Below are 26,111 nucleotides of genomic sequence, written 5' to 3'. Positions count from 1 at the left end.
CATGTACAGGTTGGGGTGAGGGTGGGGCACCTACAGACATGATGGAGTCTTAATCCCTGTGACCCCAAGATGATCCTGCAAGCATCACTTGAGGGACTGGATGAGAAGTCACCCAGGAGCTCTTCTTGGATTTTTTGAGAAAGTGAAGAGCCAGCTCAGCATTCAGAAAACTAAGATCACGGCATCTGGTCCCATCATTTCATGGGAAATAGATGGGGAAACAGTGGAAACAGTGTCAGACTTTATTTTTCTGGGCTCTAAAATCACCACAGATGGTGATTGCAGCCATGAAATTAAAAGATGCTTACTCCTTGGAAGAAAAGTTATGACCATCGTAGACAGTATATTAAAAAGCAGAGACATTACTTTGCCAACGAAGGTCCATCTAGTCAAGGCTGTGGTTTTTCCAGTGGTCATGTATGGATGTGAGAATTGGATTATAAAGAAAGCTGAGCGCCAAACAATTGATGCTTTTGAACTGTGGTGTTGGAGAAGACTCTTGAGAATCCCTTGGACTGCAAGGAGATCCAACCAGTCCATCCTAAAGGAGATCAGTCCTGGGTGTTCATTGGAAGGACTGATGTTGAAGCTGAAACTCCAATACTTTGGCCACCTGATGCGAAGAGCTGACTCATTGGAAAAGACCCTGATGCTGGGAAAGATTGAGGGCAGGAGGAGAGGGGGACGACAGAGGATGAGATGGTTGGATGGTATCACCGACTCAATGGACATGGGTTTGGGTGGACTCCGGGAGTTGATGATGGACAGGGAGGCCTGGCGTGCTGCACTTCATGGGGTTGCAGAGTCGGACATAACTGAACTGAAAAGCCAGGAATGGTGGTCTTCACTGGAGTGACTGCTGGATCTCTTGGCTGACTGCAGCACCTGATATTTGATCTGCTCCTTAATGCCACCGGGTGTACCACTTTATGGGAATTACTGTCTCGAATCACCCCTGCATCTATGATTTCTTCCACAACCGAGAAGAATGTTCACCAGCAGAGCTTGCTTTCTACATTTTCCCTCAGCATCTGATCTCAATTAGTTGAAGAAGCAGTTCAAAACAGCCATGAACTTCAGCTCATTTTTATAGGAGCTGCCAATCATACAGAAATAGAGATTGATACAGCTTTTGTATACCACTTTCAGGCTTTCTAAAAGGGCAGCTTCACTGTCAATCCTATGGGTCTTGTTGAAAATATTCTTCTCAAAGGCCTTTTGCTTCTTGATGCTGGTATAGGTGTCATTGTACGTGGCAAAAAGTTGATCTTCATTGTCCAGAATAAAGATGTCTTTGACCAGTATACAGGAAGGGTTCCAAAATCAGCACCTCCGTTTTGCCCTGCGACTGGTGCTGACATCTTCTGTTATGTGTAATTGAAGAGTTAGGTTTACTTTTTCCCATGTCCTGTCGATTAGTTTAGAACACGTTTCTAATTGTATGAATTTATCTTTTCTTTGTTTTCCGGTAACTTTGTTAACCTAACCTCAGCTAAGGAGAGGGCACATGAAGCAGCTGTACAGATCATTAATGCAAATCCATTTTAGTTGTTTGACATGAATTCAGAGCATATGATATATGCTTAGTCTTTACAGTCTCTTTTTGTCTTCCACCTTAAGAGAGTGATGAAGTATAAAACTTGATGTCTATGGAATATGGATAGTGACTATGGAGAGTCACTATTTTAGTAAGGTGGATTAACTTTGGCATTTTCTACAGTCGAGCTGTTTCTACTCAAAATATTAATGTTGATTAAAACTGAATCATTAAATTTTTTATGGAAAAAATTATTTACTTTTTTCCATGGTTTTTTTCATTTTAGCCAAGATATTTGCTGAAGTTTGAACAGATTTACCTGTCCAAGCCCACCCATTGGGAAAGAGATGGTGCTCCATCACCAATGATGCCAAATGAGGCCAGATTAAGAAATCTCACGTAAGAACCCATGTTTCTTTTCCAGCAGCTAATTTTGAAATAAAATTCAGAAAATAAAATTTTGGCCAGTTGAGAGTTTTAGCAAATACCTTACTATTAACTTGTGATCTACTTTTATTTTCAAAGGTACTCTGCTCCACTTTATGTTGACATAACAAAAACAGTCATTAAAGAAGGTGAAGAACAACTTCAGACGCAGCATCAGAAAACTTTTATAGGAAAAATTCCAATTATGTTGCGTTCAACTTACTGCCTATTGAATGGCTTAACTGATCGTGATCTTTGTGAGTTAAATGAATGCCCCTTGGATCCTGGTGGCTACTTCATTATTAATGGATCAGAAAAGGTATAATAGCATTATGTATAAAAAATAACAAATGATCATTAAGCTCATGAAAGTTGAAATTAAAAAGTAAATTTTGTGTAATAATCTGGAAGTAGCAGTTGAATTATTAGGCAGGTGACAGCTGAATTTACATTAAACCAAAACTTTGTTTAGCTATGTATAATATACACTAGAAATTTCGACAGTTTGAGCTTAATATGTTGCAGTTAAGTGTTTATGCAAAATGGAATATGTAAAGTTTAAGAACTGTTATTTCAATGAGCTTGTACAGTCAGATTAAATTAAGATGCAGCTTTCACTGTTCTTTGTAATTCAAAGACCTTGTGTGTTTTATGGCTATAACTTTTATTGTCCATGTAGGTTCTGATTGCTCAAGAGAAAATGGCAACAAACACAGTCTATGTGTTTGCCAAAAAGGATTCCAAATATGCCTACACAGGAGAGTGTAGATCATGTCTGGAGAATTCTTCTCGACCCACCAGCACTATCTGGGTTAGCATGCTGGCGAGAGGAGGACAGGTATGGAATATTACATGATATTGTTTGGGTTTATTCCTTCTAATCTAGTTCTGTAAGTTACCAGGCTGCATGCTTTGTCAAAAAGTTTTTCTGGAACATATTATCAGTGTTGTATGAAAGGCACTTTCAGTTCAGTTCAGTCGCTCAGTTGTGTCCGACTCTTTGCGACCCCATGAATTGCAGCACGCCAGGCCTCCATGTCCATCACCAACTCCCAGAGTTCACTCAAACTCATGTCCTTTGAATCAGTGATGCCATCCAGCCACCTCATCCTCTGTCGTCCCCTTCTCCTCCTGCCCCCAATCCCTCCCAGCACCAGAGTCTTTTCCAATGAATCAACTCTTTGCATGAGGTCGCCAAAGTATTGGAGTTTCAGCTTCAGCATCATTCCTTCTAAAGAACACCCAGGACTGATCTCCTTTAGAATGGACTGATTGGATCTCCTGCAGTCCAAGGGACTCTCAAGAGTCTTCTCCAACACCACAGTTCAAAAGCATCAATTGTTTGGTGCTCAGCTTTCTTCACAGTCCAGCTCTCACAGCCATACATGACCATTGGAAAAACCACAGCCTTGACTAGACGGACCTTTGTTGGCAAAGTAATGTCTCTGCTTTTGAATATACTGTCTAGGTTGGTCATAACTTTCCTTCCAAGGAGTAAATGTCTTTTAATTTCGTGGCTGCAGTCACCATCTGCAGTGATTTTGGAGCCCCCAAAAATAAAGTCTGACACTGTTTCCACTGTTTCCCCATCTATTTCCCATGAAATGATGGGACCAGATGCCATGATCTTTGTTTTCTGAATGTTGAGCTTTAAGCCAACTTTTTCACTCTCCTCTTTCACTTTCATCAAGAGGCTTTTTAGTTCCTCTTCACTTTCTGCCATAAGGGTGGTGTCATCTGCATATCTGAGGTTATTGATATTTCTCCTGGCAATCTTGATTCCAGCTTGTGCTTCCTCTCGCCCAGCATTTCTCATGATGTAATCTGCATATAAGGTAAATAAGCAGAGTGACAATATACAGCCTTGACATACTCCTTTTCCTATTTGGAACCAGTCTGTTCCATGTCCAGTTCTAACTGTTGCTTCCTGACCTGTATACAGGTTTCTCAAGAGGCAGGTCAGGTGGTCTGATATTCCCATCTCTTTCAGAATTTTCCACAATTTGTTGTGATCCACACAGTCAAAGGCTTTGGCATAGTCACTAAAGCAGAAATAGATGTTTTTCTGGAACTCTCTTCCTTTTTCCATGATCCAACTTTGTTATTTATTAATACTTATTGCTGTGTAACAGATTACTCCAGTAGCAACATTTATCATGTCATAGTTTCTGGATGTGGATTAGCTGGGTCCTCTGGTCACAAGGCTGCAATCAAGGTTTTTGGGCCACAGTCATTATAAGGCTCATTTTTGTGGTTGTTGGCAAGATTCAGTTCCTTGCCACGTGGTGCCCCTCCATATAGCCCCTGACAACATGGCAACTTGCTTGTCACAGTAATTGAGCAGAGCCATAGAGCATATGAACAACATGGAAATTGCCATCTTTTATGCCTTAATCTCAAAAGCAACATCCTTTCGTTTTTGCCATGTTCTTTTTGTTAGGTGCAATTCAGCACATACAGTCTATTCTCCAGGGGGACCACACAAGGCAGTAACAGAGGCAGAGATCATTGAGCGCCATCAAGAAGCCACCCAGCATAGGCATGTTACTTACGATAATGTAATCTAACAATAGCATTTCTTGACTATAGCTGTGTGCCAACTATGTTACTTAGGTTACTTGATTTAATTTTCATGGTTCTCCTGGAAATTTGTTGTAACTAATTTCGTGTATATTTTTATTTGTTAAAATTTTTAATGTAAGTCATATATGCACATTAAAGTGGTTCAGAAAAGTACAAAAAGTAGTCTTCCTTTGACCTCCAAATCTCTTTCCTCAGAAGCAGCTACTTTTGATAATTTCTCATGAGACCATTCAGAAATAGTCTTAATTCAAAAACAGTGTTTGCACCTTGCTGGTATCTTTTAAAAACAAGTTTAGATCAGCAGTTTTTCATTATTTCTGAGATGTGATACTCCATGTATGGATGTAATATAATTTATTGAGCCATTCCCTTGTGATGGACAGGGAGGCCTGGCGTGCTGCGGTTCACGGGGTCTCAAAGAGTCGGACACGACTGAGCGACTGAACTGAACTTGTGATGGATGTTTAGGTTTCCAGTCTTGTGCTCTTATAAACGCTTCTGCAGAGTGTAATGTCACTTTGATGTTTTATAAAGAAGAACTTGAACAAAGAGGTTTAAGGGCCTCAAGTTAAAAATCCCATGTAGAATAAGTGTTTTAAAGAATTAAGATGGTTTTCTCTTGTGACTGGGGGTAGAATGGAGCCCAGCTACAAGTGTTTGAGAAAGATCCCCAGGTGATTGTGATGTGGATTCTTAATTGATAAGTGTTTGGCCTGGATTATGGAGGCCAGAAGTATAAGGAACACAGTATATTAGGGAGATTATCATGGAAGCTATGGGCAAAATCACTTAATCAGAGACAGAGAAAGGAAAATCATCTAGATTTAGTGATAAAGTTTGATATAACATGAGGATGACTCAAGATTCTATGGTTCTTTCCAGAATTTTCATTTACTCAGTTGAGGAATGGGGCTTGGGGACCCATGTTGTTTTATTTAATTCCCTGGAATATTCTCATGTGAAGCCAGAGTTGAAAATCACTAAGCAAAAACATAAGGTCTCTGTCTTATAATCATGAAATAAAATTAAAAGGATAACATTTTAAAGGGAATGAAATGAACAGTTTAGGTGTATGGTCTTTATTTTGTTGACATTTCAATATACATGTATATTTCTGTATAGTTTTTTTTAGGGAATTTTGCTCCTGCTTTTTCTGACTGTGGCTTGTGGCTTATAAGATCTTAGTTCCCTAACCAGGGATTGAACCCAGGCCCCAGCAATGAAAGGGCTAAGTCCTAACCACTGGACTAGCGGGCAACTCCCTCTATGTAGTGTTTTTAACTTTTTAAAATTCACAGATAATTGTTCATAGTGATTTTGTCAACTTGGAAGTTGTGGCTAAAAGGTGTAGCCACCTGCCCATTCCCATACTCTGTATGCTTTTGCCGTGCTCTGTAGTCAAATCTGGCCAAGTGTCGGACACTTGGTATCTCACAACTCTTTGCATCAACCAAGCTTTGTATAATCATTGCCCAGGGCTTCACTGTTTTGCCTGTTAGGTCCCACAGTAGCTATTTGATAACAATCTGAAACCTTCCCTCACCTCTCTAACTTTACAAATTAGGAAATGGAGTTTAGTTACTTGCCTTGGGCCTTGAGGGTTGCTGACAGACTGAAATTAGTATTCTCAGCCATTGAATTTCCTGTACCTTATTAAGCTCCTCAAGTGTGTGTGCCCCAAAAGAAGACTAGTCAGTCTGCCTGAAGTGGAAACACTGTGGTTATGAGTGTCAATAGCCTATAGGCAGCCATGAAAAAAAAAAAAGATTGTCTTGTTCTATCCTGAGGTTCAAGATAAAATAGAGAACTTCAAAGAATTGATTTTTAGAGAGAATGTAGTGATGTGAGAAGTACATGGTGTAGGCCTTCTTTTTAAATGTGTTGCATATTTTGAAAAACGTCTATGATGAAACAGGTGGAATAAGTGTTGAAACAGCCAAATGGCAATTGGAGTTGTGAGGGTTGTGGGTACAGGAAAAAGACCAGGATGAAGATTTAGATATCAGTTGTGAAAAGTTGTTACTGAACACTCATGAGATGAAATAAGGTTTCTAAGGAAGGAGGCCTGAAGTAGGAGGAGGAAAACAATAGTTATTAAATGGACCATGATAATATAGGATTATGAGGCCATGAGAAGGTAGAGTTTGATAGTAAAGGAAAGAAATTTGATTAAAATTGAGAAACCAGGTGTTTGTATGCCAGTGAAGGGTGGTGACTTATTTCATTTCTGTATGTAATTAAAGAGAGAAATTGTAAAAGAGAAGTCTATATGAAAGAGACTTTTTTAATATTGAATAATCATTCATATTTGGAGATAGCTCACCAACCAACTCTCAGTTTATTTTTCGTTCTGTTCGTAGCTTTTTCCCACATTTGCCTGTCTATTGTCTCTCTTAGCTTCCCTTTATCTATTTCTTCCAAACTTCCCAATTTTTTTGGTTGGGGGAAAGGACAAAGGGTAGTCTGTGTTTATATTCTTTTGTGGCCAGAGTTTCCAGATACAGTCTTGAGGTATTCTAGAGAATCTTGGCAAACAGAGTAGAGAATGGAAATTCTCTCAGGTCTGAATGACCAGCCTGTCTGTCAAATAAGTAAACCTGTTGCAGTGGTTTTTGAAAACAGCCATAGGACAGTCCTTAGAGTATGAGAGGCATGCTTTTTTTGAAATACATACAATGGACATTTATTTGAAATGGTTCTAATGATGTTTATATATGGCTGTAATCTCTGTATTCTCATATTCTAATGATTTTTTTTCCTAGGGTGCAAAAAAGAGTGCTATTGGTCAACGTATTGTGGCAACGCTACCGTATATCAAGCAAGAAGTTCCCATCATTATTGTGTTTAGAGCGTTAGGTTTTGTGTCTGACAGAGATATTTTAGAGCATATTATTTATGATTTTGAAGATCCAGAGATGATGGAAATGGTAATGTGCATGCAAAATGTATTCATAGTGTTTTTCAAGAGATTTAAAGTTACCGACTGTTGCTAATCCTAAAACACAAAAGAAAGCTGCTCTGAAGATCAATTTAGCTGTTGTAAACCCCATTCTATTTACTGTATAGCAAAAGCCTTCAGCCCTGCCTTGACTTCTTTGCCTGACAATTCTATGTAAAATTGACCTGAAAACTAGAGGAAGCCAGAGTTCATTGACAGCATAAGGAAGAAATAGTAATAAGGAAAATCATAAAGGCACACTAGTCTGATGCAGTTTAGTAAGGGGAAAAGAAGAGTTGATATCTTAAAAAAAAAAAAAAAAAAACTTGTATTTTTAAACCATTTCAAACTTACAGAAAAGTTACAAATAACTCCTATATAGTCTGTGCCTGTATTTAGCAGCTGTTACTTTTGCCACATTTGTTTTAGGATTCTTTTTATCTGTGTATATACATTGTTTTTTTCTGGATCATTTGAAAGTGAGCTTAGGCATCGTGCCCCTTTATTCCTAAATACTTGAGTGTATATTTCATAAGAATCAGGGTATTTACTCACATAATCATAGTGCAGTTCTTAAAATTGGTATTTTGTTGTAGTATATACTGTTAACCTGGAGATCTTATTCAAGTTTTTGCCAGAGATATTGATAGTGTCCTTAATGGCATTTTTTTTCCTGGTTCAAAATCCAGTCACTCATCCATTACATGCTGTTTTTAATGTTTGCTTAGTCTCTTTTAATCTTCCCCTGTCTCTTTCTGTTGTTTCATACCACTGAAGTTTTTGGAGCGGGTAGGCCATTTATTTTATAGAATACTCTTCAAGTTGGATTTTTCTGATATTTCCTCATGATTAGATTCAATTTACGCCATTTCTTGGCAGGACAAATCTAGAGATCATAATGTGTGCTTCCCAGGGCATCAAGTCAGGAGTCACATGATGTCATTTTGTCCCATCATTGGTAATGTCAGCTTCACAGCAGCAGCTGTTAAGTTCTTCCACTGTGAAGTTACTACTTTTATGGGAAGGTTTGTTGAGTCTAGATAAATATGCATTTCCTCATCAACCATCCTTGTCTAAGGAGTACTTGATATTCTTAAAATTGTCCTGAATTATCCAAAGTCTTTAAGACTGCAGAGAAATAAAGTAAAATATAGGCTAAACATTGGTTACAAAGTTAGAAAGTGAAGTACATTTTAGTTATTAGAGTATTTATTGATATGATTACATGACAAAATGGATTCTGTTTAGATTTTACTTTAAGCTTTTGTCAGTAGTTACTTTTTTCCTCTTAATACTTAAAGATAAGTATTTAGATAGTTAAAAGAAAGGATAAACCTCTTAAACCAAGACTGACAGCATTATGACACATTTATTCATTTGAGCTTAGTTTGAGTGTTAAACTTCTCTAAATTGATTTTAGATATTTGAAAGGAACTTTTTTAAGCTATTGTTTATTAAAATGTAAAAAAAAAAAAAAACAAACACAAACCCACTGTGCTCTGTTATAATGGAATTATTTGTATTTTTCTGGAAAGTATGATTGTCCATGCTGATCATTTTTTTCAGAGGTCCCTAGATCAATAATGTTTTTAAGTTCTAGGATTTTGTGGTTCCTTGAATTTCTAACAATATTTGCGTATTTAGTTAGGGGTTCATAGGGATATTTAACATATTATAAGTTGACAGTTGCCTTATCTTAAAGATAATTTAAAAATAATTTTATTTTAATTAACGGATAGGTTAAACCATCACTCGATGAAGCTTTTGTCATCCAAGAACAGAATGTTGCACTAAATTTCATTGGTTCAAGAGGGGCAAAGCCTGGTGTTACCAAAGAGAAAAGAATTAAATATGCCAAGGAAGTATTACAGAAAGAAATGCTCCCTCATGTTGGCGTCAGTGATTTTTGTGAGACCAAGAAAGCTTATTTCTTGGGGTATGTCGTATTTCATTGTTTTAAGTTCTTTGCCAAGATGTGGTTGAGATGAAGTTTTCCTTAAAGCTGAAAATGTCAAAATTGATGTTTTTAATATATGTTGAAAAAGGAAAGCCTAAACCATGTGCTTTCTCTTTTTCTTTTTTAAAGGTACATGGTTCATAGGTTGCTGCTAGCAGCTTTGGGTAGAAGAGAATTAGATGACAGAGATCACTATGGAAACAAAAGATTGGACCTTGCTGGACCACTACTTGCATTCTTATTTAGAGGGTAAGAGATTATAGAACGATACTGTTACAAGTAGATAAATTTCACTTTAGATTGGTTATGGCACATGGAGGTGCTAAAAAACTATCTTGGCATGCATAATGGGTACATGTGAAGTTAGCTACATTCTTTGCCAGTTGTGCAGTTTAGTTCTGCTTCATATCTGAGAATTTCAAGATTGTGGGAACGTTTATCACTTGTTAACATTTTCTTTATTCCTCTCCACCATTGCAAAGCATTTGAGAAAGCTCAGTTATTGATTGACTTTCTGAGTGCTGATATTGGAATTTTGTTAGTTCTGCTTTGCAGTTTATAAAAACACAAAAGCTAGAGAGGAAGCAGTGGTTGTGTCAGAATTAAGGTTATACATGATTTTTATTTTATTCTTAATATGTTTTTATATTTACTATAATGAACATATACTATTTCTATAATTGGAAAAACTTATTTGTAAAAATTATGTAGACAATTTAGCACAAAAATGATATTAGCAGTGTTTTGTGCATGTTCTTGTATTTATTGTGTTGTAGATTAGAGTTTTTCAACCTTGTTTTTTACCACCCCACTAAGCACCCTCTTTCGACTATTTTTTCCCTTACTGCTTTGCTTGTGTATGTTTTTGTACTGTATGTACATCTGTGCTTTTTATATAAAAAAGAATAACCCCCCCCCCCGTCTCAACCACTTTTCACCTCCTTGTGGGCAACAGTGTCCTTGTTAAAGAATTCATATTACAGACCTTGACAAGTTTAAAACGTTTTATTGGGCAGAATGTTTAAGAATTTGCTTAAAGAAGTACGGATCTATGCCCAGAAGTTCATTGATCGTGGAAAGGATTTTAACTTGGAATTGGCAATTAAAACAAGGATTATATCTGATGGCCTAAAATACTCTTTAGCTACTGGAAACTGGGGTGACCAAAAGAAAGCTCATCAAGCCAGAGCTGGAGTATCTCAGGTAAGGATGTCAACTGTGACTACAGGTTTGGTAAGAAAACATTATGAAACTAATAGAATCTTCATTTATTGAATGTAAATTGTTTTCCCTTTTTTTTTTTTTTTTTCTTGGTTAGATATAAAAGCACTTGGAGGCTTTTGAATTATGAAAGTGAAAATTTTCTTAAGTTAGCTGTTAGCATTACTAAGAGATTTTAAAGTTTTGACTCTCATCAAGATATTTAATAAATTCACATAGGTTCTTAGGAGGTGAAACAGTCTATGTTCATGAAATTTTTGTCTTAAAAGTTCCATATTAGAAACTGATACTCAGGGGATAAATTATTTTGTGTAATGTAATACTTCTAAACTGATTTCTGTATGTTGCCCTGTTTTATGTACAGTGATTGCAGTAGGTACTCTCAGAATGATTAATGGGGGAAACATTTTACAAAAATGTCTCACCAGGTGTTTTTATTTGTTTTTTGTAATTACTTTTCATATGAGATTTAAAACTTACCATGTACATGTTTAGCTTTATGGAAGGGATCTCCCCCTCATTTGCTTTGTTTTTTTTTTTTTTTTAAAACAAGCCTATACCAGTATCACCTGATTAATTTGGCATTCAGACATGAACTTTAACCTCTTAATTCCTGGAAGTCTAAGTATCTTAAGAATTATGGAAGGATGCTCATAACCCAATTAAATTTCTAGTTTCTTTTAGTTTAGTAAGGATTTGTTGACTCTAGTTGGTGTTTGTGATGCTGGGTTCACAGGTTGATTCCAGCCCTCAAGGAGCTCACCATCTATTAGAGGAAACATTTGTCCTTATATATCTCACTATGCCTTGAGCTGAATTACGATAAATGCCATCCTGCCAATTGAGTTCAGTTCCTGGGTTTTAAGATGTGCCAATAGCTCTGTTACACATTGGATCTGCAAAGAATGAATAAAACATGATCCCTGATCTTTAGTAGCTTACAGTATGTACTCATAGATGGAAACAGATATTACAGCATGGTACAGGGAGTATTAAATGAGAGCTATGCATGCTTGCTCTGTGGGGATGCTGGAGAAAGGTATATAGCACTGCCTGAGAGTGTGAACAGAAATGTTTTCTTTAGGAGGTGGCATGTGAGCTGGGTCTTGAAGGGTAGTTGAGAAATAGCCCAAGCCTTGGAGGAGGGCAGAACCGATAGCTCATAGGAAAACTGGAGAAAATTTCTTAATATCCTGAACAAAGGGACAGAGGGAGAAAAGGGCTCATGTATGTGGGAGGAGCTAGATCATTCTGCTACTGCTGCTAAGTCACTTCAGTTGTATCCAATAGACGGCAGCCCACCAGGCTCCCCCGTCCCTGGGATTCTCCAGGCAAGAACACTAGAGTGGGTTGCCATTTCCTTCTCCAATGCATGAAAGTGAAAAGTGAAAGTGAAGCTGCTCAGTCGTGCCCAACTCCTAGTGACTCCATGGACTGCAGCCCACCAGGCTCCTCCGTCCATGGATTTTCCAGGCAAGAGTACTAGAGTGGGGTGCCATTGCCTTCTCCGCTAGATCATTCTAGTGTTTTCAAATCAAAGTGGGAGAGTTAGAAATGTGGGGTTGGAGAGGGGAGCGTGGGAACAGCTTGTAGAGGGGCATTCATTTTTGCTTTTTAGGTAGCTTCACAGTAAATGTCATTGTGGAGAAAAGATTTGAGAAGGGCATAGTTGGTGGCAGAAAGATTGTTGCAACAGGCTCAGTGAGAAATGGTTAGAGCCTTCAGTAGAACAGTTCTATGGAGGTAGAGAGTGGAGTCAGATTTGAGAAATATTAGGAAGTTTGTGATTAGATGAATGATGGAAAACTCTATAGAACAGAGAAAAGAAAACAGTTCTTCTTGGAGGTGATCAAATGTCTTCTATAGAAGTGGTAGAATTTCACCAAGCAGAGCAGAATGGGGAGTGCATTCCATCCTGTGGCAGTTGTGGAGGTGAGAAGTGTTCGGCAGTGTGGATGGAGTACAGCAGTTCTGAGGACTATAGTAGGGGAAGGTTGTCTGGGACTTCATTGAAAAGAGCTTCAGTGTCATGCTCCTTTAGCTGGTGGGGAACTGTCTAATATTTTTTAATTCAGTGAGTGATGTGAACTTACCTATATCTGTGTTTTAATAATTCTGGTAACTGAGCAGAGTAGATTGGAGAGGACATTGCAGGGACTTAGGAGCTAATGATAGTAGTACAGGTTAAGAGGTGAGGAGCTGGTTTTTTGCTGTGACATTGGGAATAGACGGTTTAGTTTTTTCGGGAAGTTGGGAAATAGAGTTGACAGGATATGTTTATTGATGCATGAAAGGAGGAAGTCAGAGACAAAGATGATATGGGATTTCTAGGTTGGGAGATAAAGGGAGGGGTGACACCATTAACCATGATAGGAGATTTAGGAAGAGGAAGGAGGATGGATTGTTGTAGGTGTGGGGAAAGAGGTGATGTGTTATTAGGTACATTGAGATTGTGTTGATTACTTTATATCTCTCTAAATATTACCGTACTTACACAAGTATTACCTTGCTTAGTGTTCTGTAAATATTGAATCTCTGTGTTGGGTTCAGAGGCCTCAACCTGGAAAAAGTTCTGGGATGGGTTAGTGATGTTTGCTATGGTCTAAGGAATGAGAGTTGGTAGCATATAACACTTAGTGGCTGATGTTTGCTAAGTACTGTTCTAGGTACTGGGATACAACGAAGAACAAATCAAGTTAAAAAAACCCCACTACCATCCAAATGTTTGGAGATAGGCCATAAAACATTTATGTGGCATGTTAGAACTATATGTCATACATTTGCCATCCTTGCTGTAAGGGTCAGTTAAGTTACAAGAGTGAACAGAATTATCCAGGGCAGATTGGAGAAAGGAAGGATGGAAACTGTTGGACACTGAGTGGATTATATGTGAAAAATATGATTTTGCCTCATTTTAGTATTTGCCAAAAATACGATAGTGTAACAGAAATGCCCAAGCTCTATAAAGATTTGTTATTGTTTTCTAGGTATTAAATCGCCTGACTTTTGCATCTACTCTTTCTCACCTGCGTCGTTTAAATTCTCCCATTGGTAGAGACGGCAAACTAGCAAAACCTAGACAATTGCATAATACATTATGGGGAATGGTGTGTCCTGCTGAGACCCCAGAGGTAATACATTAGAATTTACGTTTAAGACAAAAAGTACAAGAATTATCATGTAGAGTATAATTACTTTTATAAGTAACTTTTAATTTTATTTAATTATTTAAGTATAGTATAGAACTAATATTATAATTTTTAGGAAGTAAGAATATATTCTGAAATCAAATTGGAGGGGAAGTGTGGGAAAGAATTTTGCAAGGCATGTTAAATCAGTATGAGTAATATGTACTTTATTTATTCCAAGGGCCATGCTGTAGGACTTGTGAAGAATTTAGCCCTGATGGCTTATATTTCAGTTGGATCTCAACCTTCTCCAATTTTGGAATTTTTAGAAGAATGGAGTATGGAAAATTTAGAAGAAATTTCTCCTGCAGCTATTGCTGAGTGTGTATAGATGCAATTAAAAAAAGAAACTTGTTAATTTTTGGTTATAGCTTATTACAAAGTTACTAAGTACAAAATACTTTTGGTTTTCTATTTTAGTGCAACCAAGATTTTTGTTAATGGCTGTTGGGTTGGAATACATAAAGATCCTGAACAACTTATGAACACACTCCGGAAGTTGCGGCGTCAGATGGACATCATTGTGTCTGAAGTAAGAATCTTTAACTATTTAAGAGGACATGATCTCTGGGATTTCTGAACGAGGCATAAGGCTAAATGAAAGTTGTCTTTACATTGATATCTTTCTTGAACTGGTGTCCTTTGAATTTTAAAGTGCGTTGTCAAAAGTCTAGATAATGTTTTGAGTTAGATTTAATAATAAGGTATTGTTTACTTTAATGCCTTAGATATATGCATCTAAAGTTTTGACATGTAATTTATTACTAAATTATATTTTGGAATTCAGATTACATTTTAAAGTGTATTCTTTTGAGAATCTTTTTGTGAAGCTGACAGTGCTTTTAAAGAAGGAATGATCATCTCTGATAACTTCCTTTGTTGGAATCCAGAGATTGATTCTTGAAATGTGATACACTTCTATTAGATTCTTTCATGTTTAGGTGGATGTTGGAGTGCTCTGGGTATAGGATTTTGTTTTTTAATCATCAAAATACCAAATGAACTTTATTCCTCCCCAAAATACGGCTTTTGCTTTCAGTGTAATACATTGAGGGCTGGGCTCAGGCTTTTTTTTTTATTTTCCCAAATCTGCACCTTTGGGTCTTTCTGGGTGAAAGTGGATTTGGAGAGAAACTAACACACTTAAGCTGGCCACCTGTCTACCTAGCAAAGCAGAGAATCAAGGTTTGGCTGCTCCAAGTCTTCCTCTAGCAGGCAGACTCTGGGTTTTGAGCCAGGGGTGTTCAGAGCTTGAAGTCAGGAGCAGCTTGCTTTACTTGAGGGCAGCGGGCAGAGAGAGAGAAAGCCCAAGAACCAGCATTGTGTTTTTTATGATTGGGAATTTTGTTAATGCCATTTGTTTCTGTTGAGGTTTGCTGTGGTCTCTAGGATAAAATTTAAGTTCTTCATGCTGTTTAGGCCTCTTTACCTTTCCATGGGCCTTTTCCCTCAATCTGAAATGATTGTGCTCCCTGTCCCATGCCTCCTCAAAAACGGGTAATAGGGAGAAGGTGTTTTTTACTTTTTTTTCTAAGATAAATCTCACTAATTCTGAAAAACTCTAGTATTAACTCTTGTCTTCTTCAGGATACTTTACCTGACCCCCCAGTTTGATTTAGATCAGAGGTTGGCAAACATTTTCTTTAAAGGAGCAGATATTAAATATTTTAGTCTTTGTTCACCTTACAGTGTCTGTTGTGTATTCAGCTGTGCTGTTGTAGTGAAAAGTAGCCGTAGACAGTACACAAATCAATATAACTATTTTTTCAAAAAAATAGATGGCAGGTAAGGGCAGATTTGATCTGTTGGGCTCTTCACTGAACCCCTGATTTAGACCTATCTCTGTGACTATATATAGCATATTTTCCTTGAATAAGTTATGACAAAATGCATATACCAGATAGTAACTATTGATTTATGTGCCTGCTTCTCTCACTATACTGTTAACGTCTCAGAGGCAAGGAATGTGTCTTAATATGACTTTGTATTTTCAGTTCTGAGTGTGGTGCCTGATATGTAGTGTCTGACAGTGAGTGAGTGTTTGAACTGTAAATCGGCCCTGTGTCCTTGAACTGGGCTGTTTAATCTCCTATTGGGGAATGTTGTTAGGAGCCTCTTAGTAGGAGAATTGTATATATTTTTTAGGAGTCTAGTAGTTTTTCTTTTCCTTTATGTTTTCTGAAAACCAGAGGTTCTCATCTTATCCATTTATAACTTTAGCTTTGTGTTGGACCTGTTAGGCTTTCCTGTCAGTAGTCTTCTCGAGAACACCTATTTCCTTTGAAATACAAGATTCTGTTTGGCCTTTGAGGAGACACAGCTCAGTTTATGTCTCTCTGTTAAGACAAAAGAGCTATATTCTGTTATTGTAATATAATATTTTATATTCTATTAGGAATTCTCTAAGGATTCAAGGAAAGCATTTGAGAATGCTGTTCTTGGTGTTTTTGCTCACACACACAGTTTAATCTCAGATTTTTTCTAAGGATGGGAAGTGGGCTAAGAATGTGGGACATTTTCTTTTTCTTGGCTTTTGACTCTTTATACTTTGGGAGAACTTAGTGTTTTTTGATTAAGCTTCAATGATTTGCTGTTGTTTTAAAACTGAATAATCCAAACTTTTTTTAAAAATAAACCCAATCTTTTTTTTTTTTCCTATGGCTACGTCGTTATGTGGCTTGTGGGTCTTAGTTCCCCCACCAGGTATTGAACCTGGGCCCCAGCAGTGAAAGCGCAGACCAACAGGGAATTCTCTACCCAATCTTTTCTTTAATAAAAGTATCCAGTTGTTATTTCACTTTTTGAAAGTACTTTTATGTAGAAATACCAGTCTATTTTTCCATTTCCCAACTCATTAGCAATTCATTTCTTAGTTGACTTTTAAGATTATATATTAGATCTAGAAAATTCACTGGAAATTTTTATTTGTTTACTTCTTGATACTGGCACTTCAAATTCTATAGTGCTTTTAATATTATGTTCTTTATTGTAAATTTTTCCAAAATATTTTTGATATTTTCCAGGAATATATTTTCTAGCACTATCCAGTAGAAATGCAATGTAAGTTACATAGACAATTAAATTTTTGTAGTAGTCATGTTAAAAAAATTAAGGGGAAAAAAAAAAAGGTATTTCCTGGTGGTCCAGTGGTAGGACTACGTGCTTTTTCTGCCGAGGGTATGAGTTCAGCCCCTGCTCGGGGAACTAAGATCCCATGAGACACGTTGTGTGGCAGAAAAAAGAAAAGATAAAAAGAAATAGATGAAAATAAATGTGTTTTATTTAGCTTAATACATCAAAAATAGTACAATTTCAACATATAATCCATGGAAAATTATTAGTGATAAATTTTATCATTGAAATTCAGTAAGTAGTTTATACTTAAAGCATATCTCCTTTTAGAATGGTCACATTTCAAGTGCTTAGTAGTGACCTGTGGCTAGTGACTGCTGTATTAGACATATAGATTTTAAACCATTTGCTGATAGACTATCATGAGAAGTCAGGCTTACGATTGGGAAAGCTTGATTGAAGCAGTGACACAGGGCTGGATATTGAAAGGTTACACAGTGAAGTATATGTAATTATCAGAGACAAAAATAAGAAATTGTCACATACTAGTGTTTTGATATCCAAAATACATTTTATTCATATTTTATTTTGCATGACATTACTACCAGATGTTGTTCAGCTCTATAATTATCAAGGTTAAATATTTATCTTCTATAAAATTTTAAATTATACCTAGGTTTTTAGCATATTGAACAATGATCAACTAAGATCTGTTAGTTTTATCTGATAATTTATTAATGTTATTTTATCTCAGCCTTAATGATACAGAGAAGATATAAATTCATGAGACTATTTTGTCTTCTTATGTGTAGGTTTCTATGATCAGAGATATTCGAGAGCGGGAGATTCGGATCTATACAGATGCAGGCCGTATTTGTAGACCACTTCTAATTGTGGAAAAACAAAAGCTGCTTTTGAAGAAGAGACACATTGATCAATTGAAAGAGAGAGAATATAACAATTACAGGTGAGAACATGCAGTTAGGAAAAAAATGAGATATAATTAAAATGAGATATAATTAACATGACATAAAACATTTTAAAGTATGTCATTGAATGGTTTTTAGTATAGTCACAAGATAGTACAACCATTGCCACTATCTAATTCCAGAATATTTTCTTTGACCCAAAAAACAAAGAAACTCTGAACTCATAAGCAGTTACATTTGTTGTTCTTTTTTTTACATTTGTTGTTCTTAATTTTTTTTAAGTAAGAGACTTGGGGCTTCCCTAGTGGCTCAGACGGTAAAGAATCTGCCTGTAATTCAGGAGACCAGGTTCAGTCCTGGGTTGGGAAGATACCCTGGAGAAGGGAATGGCTATCCACTCCAGTATTCTTGCCTGGAGAATTCCATGGACAGAGGAGCCTGGCAGGCTACAGTCCAGGGGGTCGTTATCAGTTGTATACAACTGAATGACTTAACACTTTCTTTCAAGAGACTTGTATCGTCTTATTTAAGAATAAAAGTCTTTGTGACATGGTAAAGACTATCTCTACTAATAAAAAATGACCTACATAGGACTCTGAGCTTCCACTGCTTGGAGGGGACTCAGGTTTGATCCCTGGTCAGGGAACTGGAATCCCACATGTCATGTGGTATGGCCAAAGAAAAAGAAATAACCTATGTGATGAAGTAATATATAACATAATATGAAAATATACTAAATTTAATTTAAAAAATCTTTTACAATTTATTACTAGTGATATATGAATGTATATAGTTTTGTTGTAAAAAAAATTCAAAAAATAGATGTAATAAAATATATAAAAGCCTCCAGTTCACACCTTCCTTTTCGAAAGTAAGTACTGTTACCAACTGGGGTATATATTCCTCCAGACCTTATTCTTTGTTTTTATATACTCACCCCCTAGCCTCACAAGTAGGTTCTTTAGATCAGAGCAGATAAAAACAAACTAATAGTAGTTACAGAGCCATACTTTATGTGTATTGTTCAGTAACTTTTTTTTTCCCCACTGTTAACAATAATACATGTATTTTAAGACTCTTCCTATAAGAGTACATACAGATACAGGAATACTCTTTATTAAGTAGGAAGCCTAGTTAACTAAGATAGTTGAGGAAGTAAGGAAATTAAATGAATTCTTCTTTAGTTGGCAGGATCTTGTGGCCAGTGGGGTGGTAGAATATATTGATACTCTTGAAGAAGAAACAGTGATGCTTGCAATGACCCCAGATGATTTACAGGAGAAAGAAGTAGCTTATTGTTCCACATATACACACTGTGAAATTCATCCATCAATGATTCTTGGTGTCTGTGCCTCTATTATTCCTTTTCCTGATCATAACCAGGTTGGTACCAGTTTTTAACTATGCTTTGTGAGGAATTGGGGGGAAGTAAAATAAAAATTAGAAATTAGTCTATAGTTTCTTCTGAAAGAAAAGCCTTGTAGTGTAAAGGCTATGGATTACAGCATTTAATATGCATAATTCTTGTTTTTGACTCTTAATAGCCATAATTGCTTATTCCAGAAAAAGTAGAAACTTTACCAACCATATTTCTGGTTTATGAAGTACCCTGTAGAGTCTGTTTATTTAGAAGTAAATACATTTTCATTGATTGTGCTTTTCATTTCTACTTTTAGTCCCCTAGAAACACATACCAGTCTGCTATGGGTAAGCAGGCTATGGGGGTTTATATCACCAACTTTCATGTTCGTATGGATACGTTGGCCCATGTTCTGTATTATCCTCAAAAACCACTTGTGACTACACGGTCTATGGAGTATCTACGATTTAGAGAGCTGCCAGCAGGTATGTTCAGTTTTGTTCTACATTTTGTAAGATCCTGCCATGGTTAAGGCATTTTTGTGGGTGCTTTGAAGGATTAATAAAATGCATATGACACAGTCTCTGTTCTCATAGAATTTACACTGTGGCAGGAAAATATGAGCACAATTAAATAAAAAGGTAAATGTGTGGAAAGTATTATGATGGAGATATAGATTCCTTTGGAAGCACAGAGTGAAAGAAATGATTGATTCCTATTGGAGTCTAGTGCCAATTTCATGGGGGAGGTAGCATTTTGACCCAGAGTAAAGTTGATGAAAGGGTAATTGAATTTGAGAGATGGTTTGAACTAGGGCCTAGATGCATGAAGGCAACTGTCAGTACTTAGTTTAGTGTGGATGGAGTGTAAATGCATGGGAATGGTACTTGATCTCATGAGATGGAAACAGCGCGTTGAATTTTATTTTGAGAATGAAAATGTCTAGCCTTTTTGAACATGGAAGTACTACAGTTGGAAGTTTATTTTGGATGTCATGCTGGCTGCCACCTAAAAAATAGAGTCAGATATGGTATTAAGTAGGGAGATAACTTAGAGGTTCTTGCAGTGGTCTAAGTGAGAATTGGTACCGTTCTTACTAAGAAGTGAAAAAGTATAAGGGGTTGAAACACCTGTTGAAATACATTTGATAGGACTTGATTACTGTTTGGATGTGAAATTATGAAGAGAGGGAAGAAAGGAATTGGAAATATTGTTGGTCTTCTCGGCTTGGGTGATCTAGCAGAGAGAGAGACTATTAATAATATTGGGAGCATGTTAGAAGAAAGAAGAGGTTCTATTTTTAAAATTAAGTTTTATTGGATTATAGTTGATGTACAGTATTGTGTTATATTCTGCTGCACAGCACAGGGAGTCAGTTATACGTACATCCACTCTCTTTAGATTGAAAGAAGAGGTTTTAGAGGTAAGATAACAAGTTCAGTTTTTGACATATTGATTTTGAGTTGCTGCCACATCATCTCAGGAATGATCTTCCAACAGTGAGTTGCAAATACAGTTAGAAGAAATGTCAAATCAAGAGCTGTGAAGTTTTTGCTATGTTAATGATAATTATAGATGACTGAAATTGCTCAGGGAAAATTCAGAGTGAGAATAAAGTCAGAGACAGCCAGAACTTGGGGAAAAGAAATCAGGAGGAGAAGAGATTTGAAATGAATCTGATAAGGAGAAAACCCTGGAATTTCCAGGAAGAGATTTCAGAACAACAGTTTCTTGAAATAGTGCAGAGAAGTCTGAAGGGTATAAGAGAGTTGAATATAAAGGAGACAGCATGGTTCTTCCACACAGTTGTTGTCTTACCATATTAGCACAATTTTGGCTTTGACTGTGGATAACATTATTTAGTAAAGTGTACCTTGTAAATAGTGGCTTTAAATCATTTACTGTAATATGGGATCTAGCATTTTGATAGCAGATTCTCACAGCTTAGAATGATTTAAGAGTCCTCCACAAGGGGTTACTCTTGTCTAGAAAAAGAAACTAGAAAAGCAGAATCTGTTACTCTGTCTGCAGTGTGCCGGGATCTTTGGTCTGTGTTTGCAGTGCAGGTGTTTTCTTGACATTTAGATGATAGTTTCTTAATGGCTAGAGAAGAAAAGAAATATTGTGAAGGATTGAATTTGAAATAGAATGTTCCTTTGGCACTGATATGAAGTGGTAAGGGCATGGCTGGTAGGGACCACGTGCCTTTCAGTTTTGTTACTGCTTCATGCCTTAATCTTGTCAGCTATTTTAAAACTTTATTTTGAGATAATTTAAAGCTTGCAGAAAAGTTGCAAGACTATTAAAAAGAACTCCTGTATACTATCCATCCAGATTTCTGGGTTCACATTTTACCACACTTGCAGTGTTCTTTCCCTTTCTTTTTCTTCCTAAACCTTTTGAAAGTAAGTTGCAGGCCTGGAAGCCCCATCACTCTTTAATTTTTCAGTGTATATTTTCTAAAAACAAAGATATTCTGCACAGCACATCTGTCACCATCAGGGGGTCAGCACTGATCCCCATCTAATCAGTAGTCCCCAAATTCAGATTTTGCCAGTTGTCCTCATAATGTCCTTTATGGGTCTAGGGTCTAAGGTCTAATCCAGGATTCTGCATGTCTCTTTAGTCTGAAACAGTTCTTTGGTCTTTCCTTGTCTCTTATGACCTTCACATTTTTGAAGAGTCCAGTCAAGTTAATTTATACATTGTCTCTCAATTTCAATTTGACTGTTTTTTCCTGTGGTTTATATTCAGGTTATGAATTCTTGGCAGGGCTAACAGAACTGGTGCTTCATTCTTAGGGCATCATGTCAGGAGGCATATGCTGTCTCTATGTCCCATTGTTAGTGATTCTAATTTTTATTATGTAATTAAGATAGTGACTGTCAGGCTTCTCCACATTTTATTAAATATAAGTATTGTACTTGCTCAGTTTGATTCAGTCACTCAGTCATGTCCTACTCTGCGACCCCATGGACTGCAGCATGCCAGGCTTCCCTATCATGAACTCCTGGAGCTTGCTCAAACTCATGTCCATCAAGTTGGTGATGCTACCCAACCATCTGATCCTCTGTTGTTCCCTTCTCCTCCTGCCTTCAATCTTTCCCAGCATTAGGGTCTTTTCCAGTGAGTCAGTTATTTGCATCAGGTGGCCCAAGTATTGGAGTTTCAGCTTCAACATCAGTCCTTCCAATGAATATTCAGGACTGATTTCCTTTAGGATGGACTGATTGGATCTCCTCGCAGTCCATGAAACGCTCAAGAGTCTTCTCCGACACCACAGTTCAAAAGCATCAATTCTTTAGTGCTCAACTTTCCTTATGGTCCAACTCTCACATCCATACATGACTATTGGAAAAACCATAGCTTTGACTAGACGGACCTTTGTTGGCAAAGTAATGTCTCTGCTTTTTAATACACTAAGTTGGTCATAGCTTTTCTTAGCGTCTTTTAATTTCATGGCTGCAGTCACCATCTGCAGTGATTTTGGAGTCCAAAAAAAACCCAACAAAGTCTGTCACTGTTTCCATTGTTTCCCCATCTATTTGCCATGAAGTGATGGGACTGGATGCCATGATCTTAGTTTTCTGAATGTTGAGTTTTAAGCCAGCTTTTTCACTCTTCTCTTTCACTTTCATCAAGAGGCTCTTTAGTTCCTCTTCACTTTCTGCCATAAGGGCAGTGTCATCTGCATATCTGAGGTTATTGATATGTCTTCTAGCAGTCTTATTAAGTGAGTAATAAGTCTTTGTTAGAAGATACTTTGAGAGGATGTAAATATCCCATTTTTATCTCACATTAGTTTACTGTGTAAGTGTTGCCAAATGGTGATCTTCTAATTTTATCATTCTTTCCTTTTTGATGCTGAAATCCCAGATTTTCCAGTGAGAGCATCTTCAAGATGACTCCATTAGCTCCTCATCATTCTTTAAGCACTTCCTTACCTTTTGTTTCATCTTGTGCCTTTCTTCCCCTAAACTTGGACTTGGCCATTTCTTCTTTTAGTGAAGGATAGTGTGTGGAAACCAAAATCTGGGTGCTAGGCTTGGTCCTTGGTATTAGAGTGTCATCATTTCTAGGTCCTCTCAGCTGCTGGAGCTAGGAAAATATATGCATGCATATACTCCTCTCACTTTTAACTATTTTTATATCTATATATACTAAAGAACTATGAGTTTATACCATATCTCCCAGTACAACACTGTAGTGTTTGTTTTAGAACTCCATTCTCTGACAGTGAGAAACCTGGCTCCCATTGTCCCCAGTATGTTGAGTTATTTGCTACATCTGTTGATGTAATGGCAGTCCACTCCAGTACTATTGCCTGGAAAATTCCATGGACAGAGGAGCCTGGTAGGCAACAGTCCATGGGGTCACAAAGAGTTGGACACGACTGAGCAACTTCATACACATCGATGTAACCAATCTCCTGACCCTCCTGGCTAAATAATTAGCTCTGTCCCTGCTTGATATGCCAGCTGCATTGACCAGATTCTGATCTCTAAGGCAAAGGGGCAGACTGGGTTATCTTAAGTGATCTTTTGATTAGTATCATTCCTATTTTATAGGGTACTATTACCTTGGATGGTATCTTCTGGGAGCAGAGATCCTTGTGACAGAAGTTCACCTTGATTTAAAGTGGCTCAGGGTACTTAGAGCTTCCTTAGTGCTGAACTGAGGTTTGAAGTGGGTGGGGACAGCCTGACTGACAGATGAATTGTAATCCTAGATTTCACATGTTGATAGTCTTTGGAATAACAGATAATGTTTTAAAAATTATTGGTATATTTTGAGCAGTTTGTGAAATACCAACCAAAGTACTTCACACATATTATTTCTAAGCGTCATAAAAGTTTTGTGATGTTTTTTCACCTACAAACTGCCTCAAAGCTTTTGTGATGATTAAATGGTTATATCCACTTAAAACTCATGGCTTTGTGCCTACCAGTTCGTAAGGGAGAAATAAATGTTAATTGATTAGTAATAGTGGTGGTTGTATCTTCTCTGTTTTACAGATGTGGAGACAGGATCAGAAAGGTTATTTGCCCAAAGTTGTACAACTTATTTTGTAAACCCAGAATGCAAACTCTGGCTTTTTTTTTTTTAAGACCAGAAATAGGTCTTTCCTCCATTTTCCTTTTTTGTTCTCTTTCCTCTTCACTACACTGTTTTTTGATTTGGGGCTTTTAAGCTAAGAAGAAAGTATTAGAAATAAAATTCAGAAGTTTACTGCTTTTAGCTAAATTTATCTGATCTTTCAGACTTGCCTGCGTACCTTGGATAAAGGTTGTAGGATGGAGGAGATTGCTTCCTGGGATGCAGTAGATATAGCGTGTGTGGGCTATCAGGGGTTGTCACAGCAGAGGAGGAAAGCCCTACAAGGGCCAAGACCATTTAGCATCTACAGGCTCTGTCACCTGGACGAGAGGGAGGGCCATAGGGTAGCACTGTATGTCGTGAGGATGTGCAAGGAAGTCTTGCCCATTCCATGTATCACAAACGTCACGTAAGTCCTCTTGCTGGCTTCCATAGCAGTAGGAGCACATCACATCTCCCAAGACCCTGGGATTTCTGCAAATGTCATCTATCTTCAGGTCCCCCCTACCTTGAGGATCCTGCATCTTTATGTACTTTCTCTGCATTATACAGCTTGACCGTGTTGATGGATACTTACGTTGCTTCTGTACCTTAGCTATTATAAATAGTGCAGTTATGAACACTGGGGTGCATGTATCATCTGAATTCGCGTTTTCATCTTTTCTGGATATACGCCCAGGAGTGAAATTGCTGGATTATGTGGTAACTCTTGTTTTGTTTTTTCTTTAGTTTGCTAATATTTTGTTGAGGATTTTTGTGTCTGTGTTCATCAGGCATACTGGCCTGTAATTTTCTCTTTTTGTGGTATCTTTCTCTGGTTTTGATATCAGGGTCATGGTGATCTCATAGAATGAATGAGTTTAGGAGTGTTCTGTTCTCTGCAACTTTTTGGAATAGTTTCAGGAGGATAGGTCTTAATTCTTCTCTAAATGTTTGCCTCTGTAGCCATCTGGTCCTACTCTTTTGTCTGTTGGAAATTTTAAATCACAGTTTCAGTTTTAGTACTTGTGATTTGTCTGTTCGTATTTTCTAGTTCTCCCTGGTTCCGTCTTTTTCTAAGAAGTTGTCCGTTTCTTCTAGGTTGTTCATGTTATTGGCATATAGTCACTTGTTGTCATCTCTTCTGACTCCTTATATTTGTGTAGTGTCAGTTGTAGCTTGTCTGTTTTCATATCTAATTTTTGATTTGTGCCCTCACCCTTTTTTTCTTGATGAGTGTGGCTAAAGGTTTATCAGTTTTGTTTGTCAATACTTGATATTTTAAGTCTTAAGGTCTCATTAAAAATAGTTTTGGCAGTAGCAACTAAATAAAATTGAGGTAGAAAAGATAATACCACTTTTCTTTGTAGTATAGGGAGAGGATCTAGGAGCAGAGCAGGGCTGCGAAGAGAGGAACAGGGTAGTACCAGGTCAAACTTAAAGTCAGGAGACAAGAGCTGGAACCTGATTCTATTGCTTATTAACTTTGAGATCATGGATAAGTCTTATTTTGTTAGATCTTTCTAATAAGGCAAATAATAATACTTGCCTTGTTTATGGCACAGGGTTCTGGTGAGAACCATGAAACCTGGTTGGGGGAGGGACTTTATAAATATACGGTTACATGTATATAATCACTGACTAGAAAGTGGATACAGTGGGAGTGACTACTATTAGGATTTGCTTATATTAAACATTTAACCATCAGAGTAGTTTTCTCACAGATTGCTCTTCCAGGAGGAGTAGACTTTGACAGTTACCATGGTGAAAACATTTGCGGTAAATATAGTTAAATAGGATAGATTTAAAAGAAAGAGGTGATTT

The 26,111-nt window shown here is 37.2% G+C and overlaps 1 protein-coding gene across 1 annotated transcript in view; it reads left to right on the top strand.

Moving 5' to 3' along the window:
* The window catches only part of POLR2B (RNA polymerase II subunit B), a 45,723-nt gene that overhangs the window by 10,147 nt on the left and 9,465 nt on the right, over positions 1-26,111 (top strand). The window contains exons 4-16 of the mRNA XM_086405597.1: positions 1,824-1,936; positions 2,063-2,282; positions 2,643-2,801; positions 7,309-7,473; positions 9,224-9,420; positions 9,571-9,690; positions 10,458-10,644; positions 13,650-13,793; positions 14,032-14,171; positions 14,271-14,382; positions 17,735-17,889; positions 19,036-19,234; positions 19,528-19,696. Of these exons, the coding sequence (XP_086261723.1) occupies positions 1,824-1,936; positions 2,063-2,282; positions 2,643-2,801; positions 7,309-7,473; positions 9,224-9,420; positions 9,571-9,690; positions 10,458-10,644; positions 13,650-13,793; positions 14,032-14,171; positions 14,271-14,382; positions 17,735-17,889; positions 19,036-19,234; positions 19,528-19,696 (2,080 nt within the window). The remainder of the gene's footprint in view (positions 1-1,823; positions 1,937-2,062; positions 2,283-2,642; positions 2,802-7,308; positions 7,474-9,223; positions 9,421-9,570; positions 9,691-10,457; positions 10,645-13,649; positions 13,794-14,031; positions 14,172-14,270; positions 14,383-17,734; positions 17,890-19,035; positions 19,235-19,527; positions 19,697-26,111) is intronic.

Source organism: Bos grunniens, chromosome 6, assembly GCF_055505025.1.
Source record: "Bos grunniens cultivar Pamir isolate PY7600 chromosome 6, Bosgru_T2T1.0, whole genome shotgun sequence".
Lineage (NCBI taxonomy): Eukaryota > Metazoa > Chordata > Mammalia > Artiodactyla > Bovidae > Bos > Bos grunniens.
Note: the sequence above shows the minus strand (reverse complement) of the source record. Positions and strands in the feature narration are given on the sequence as shown.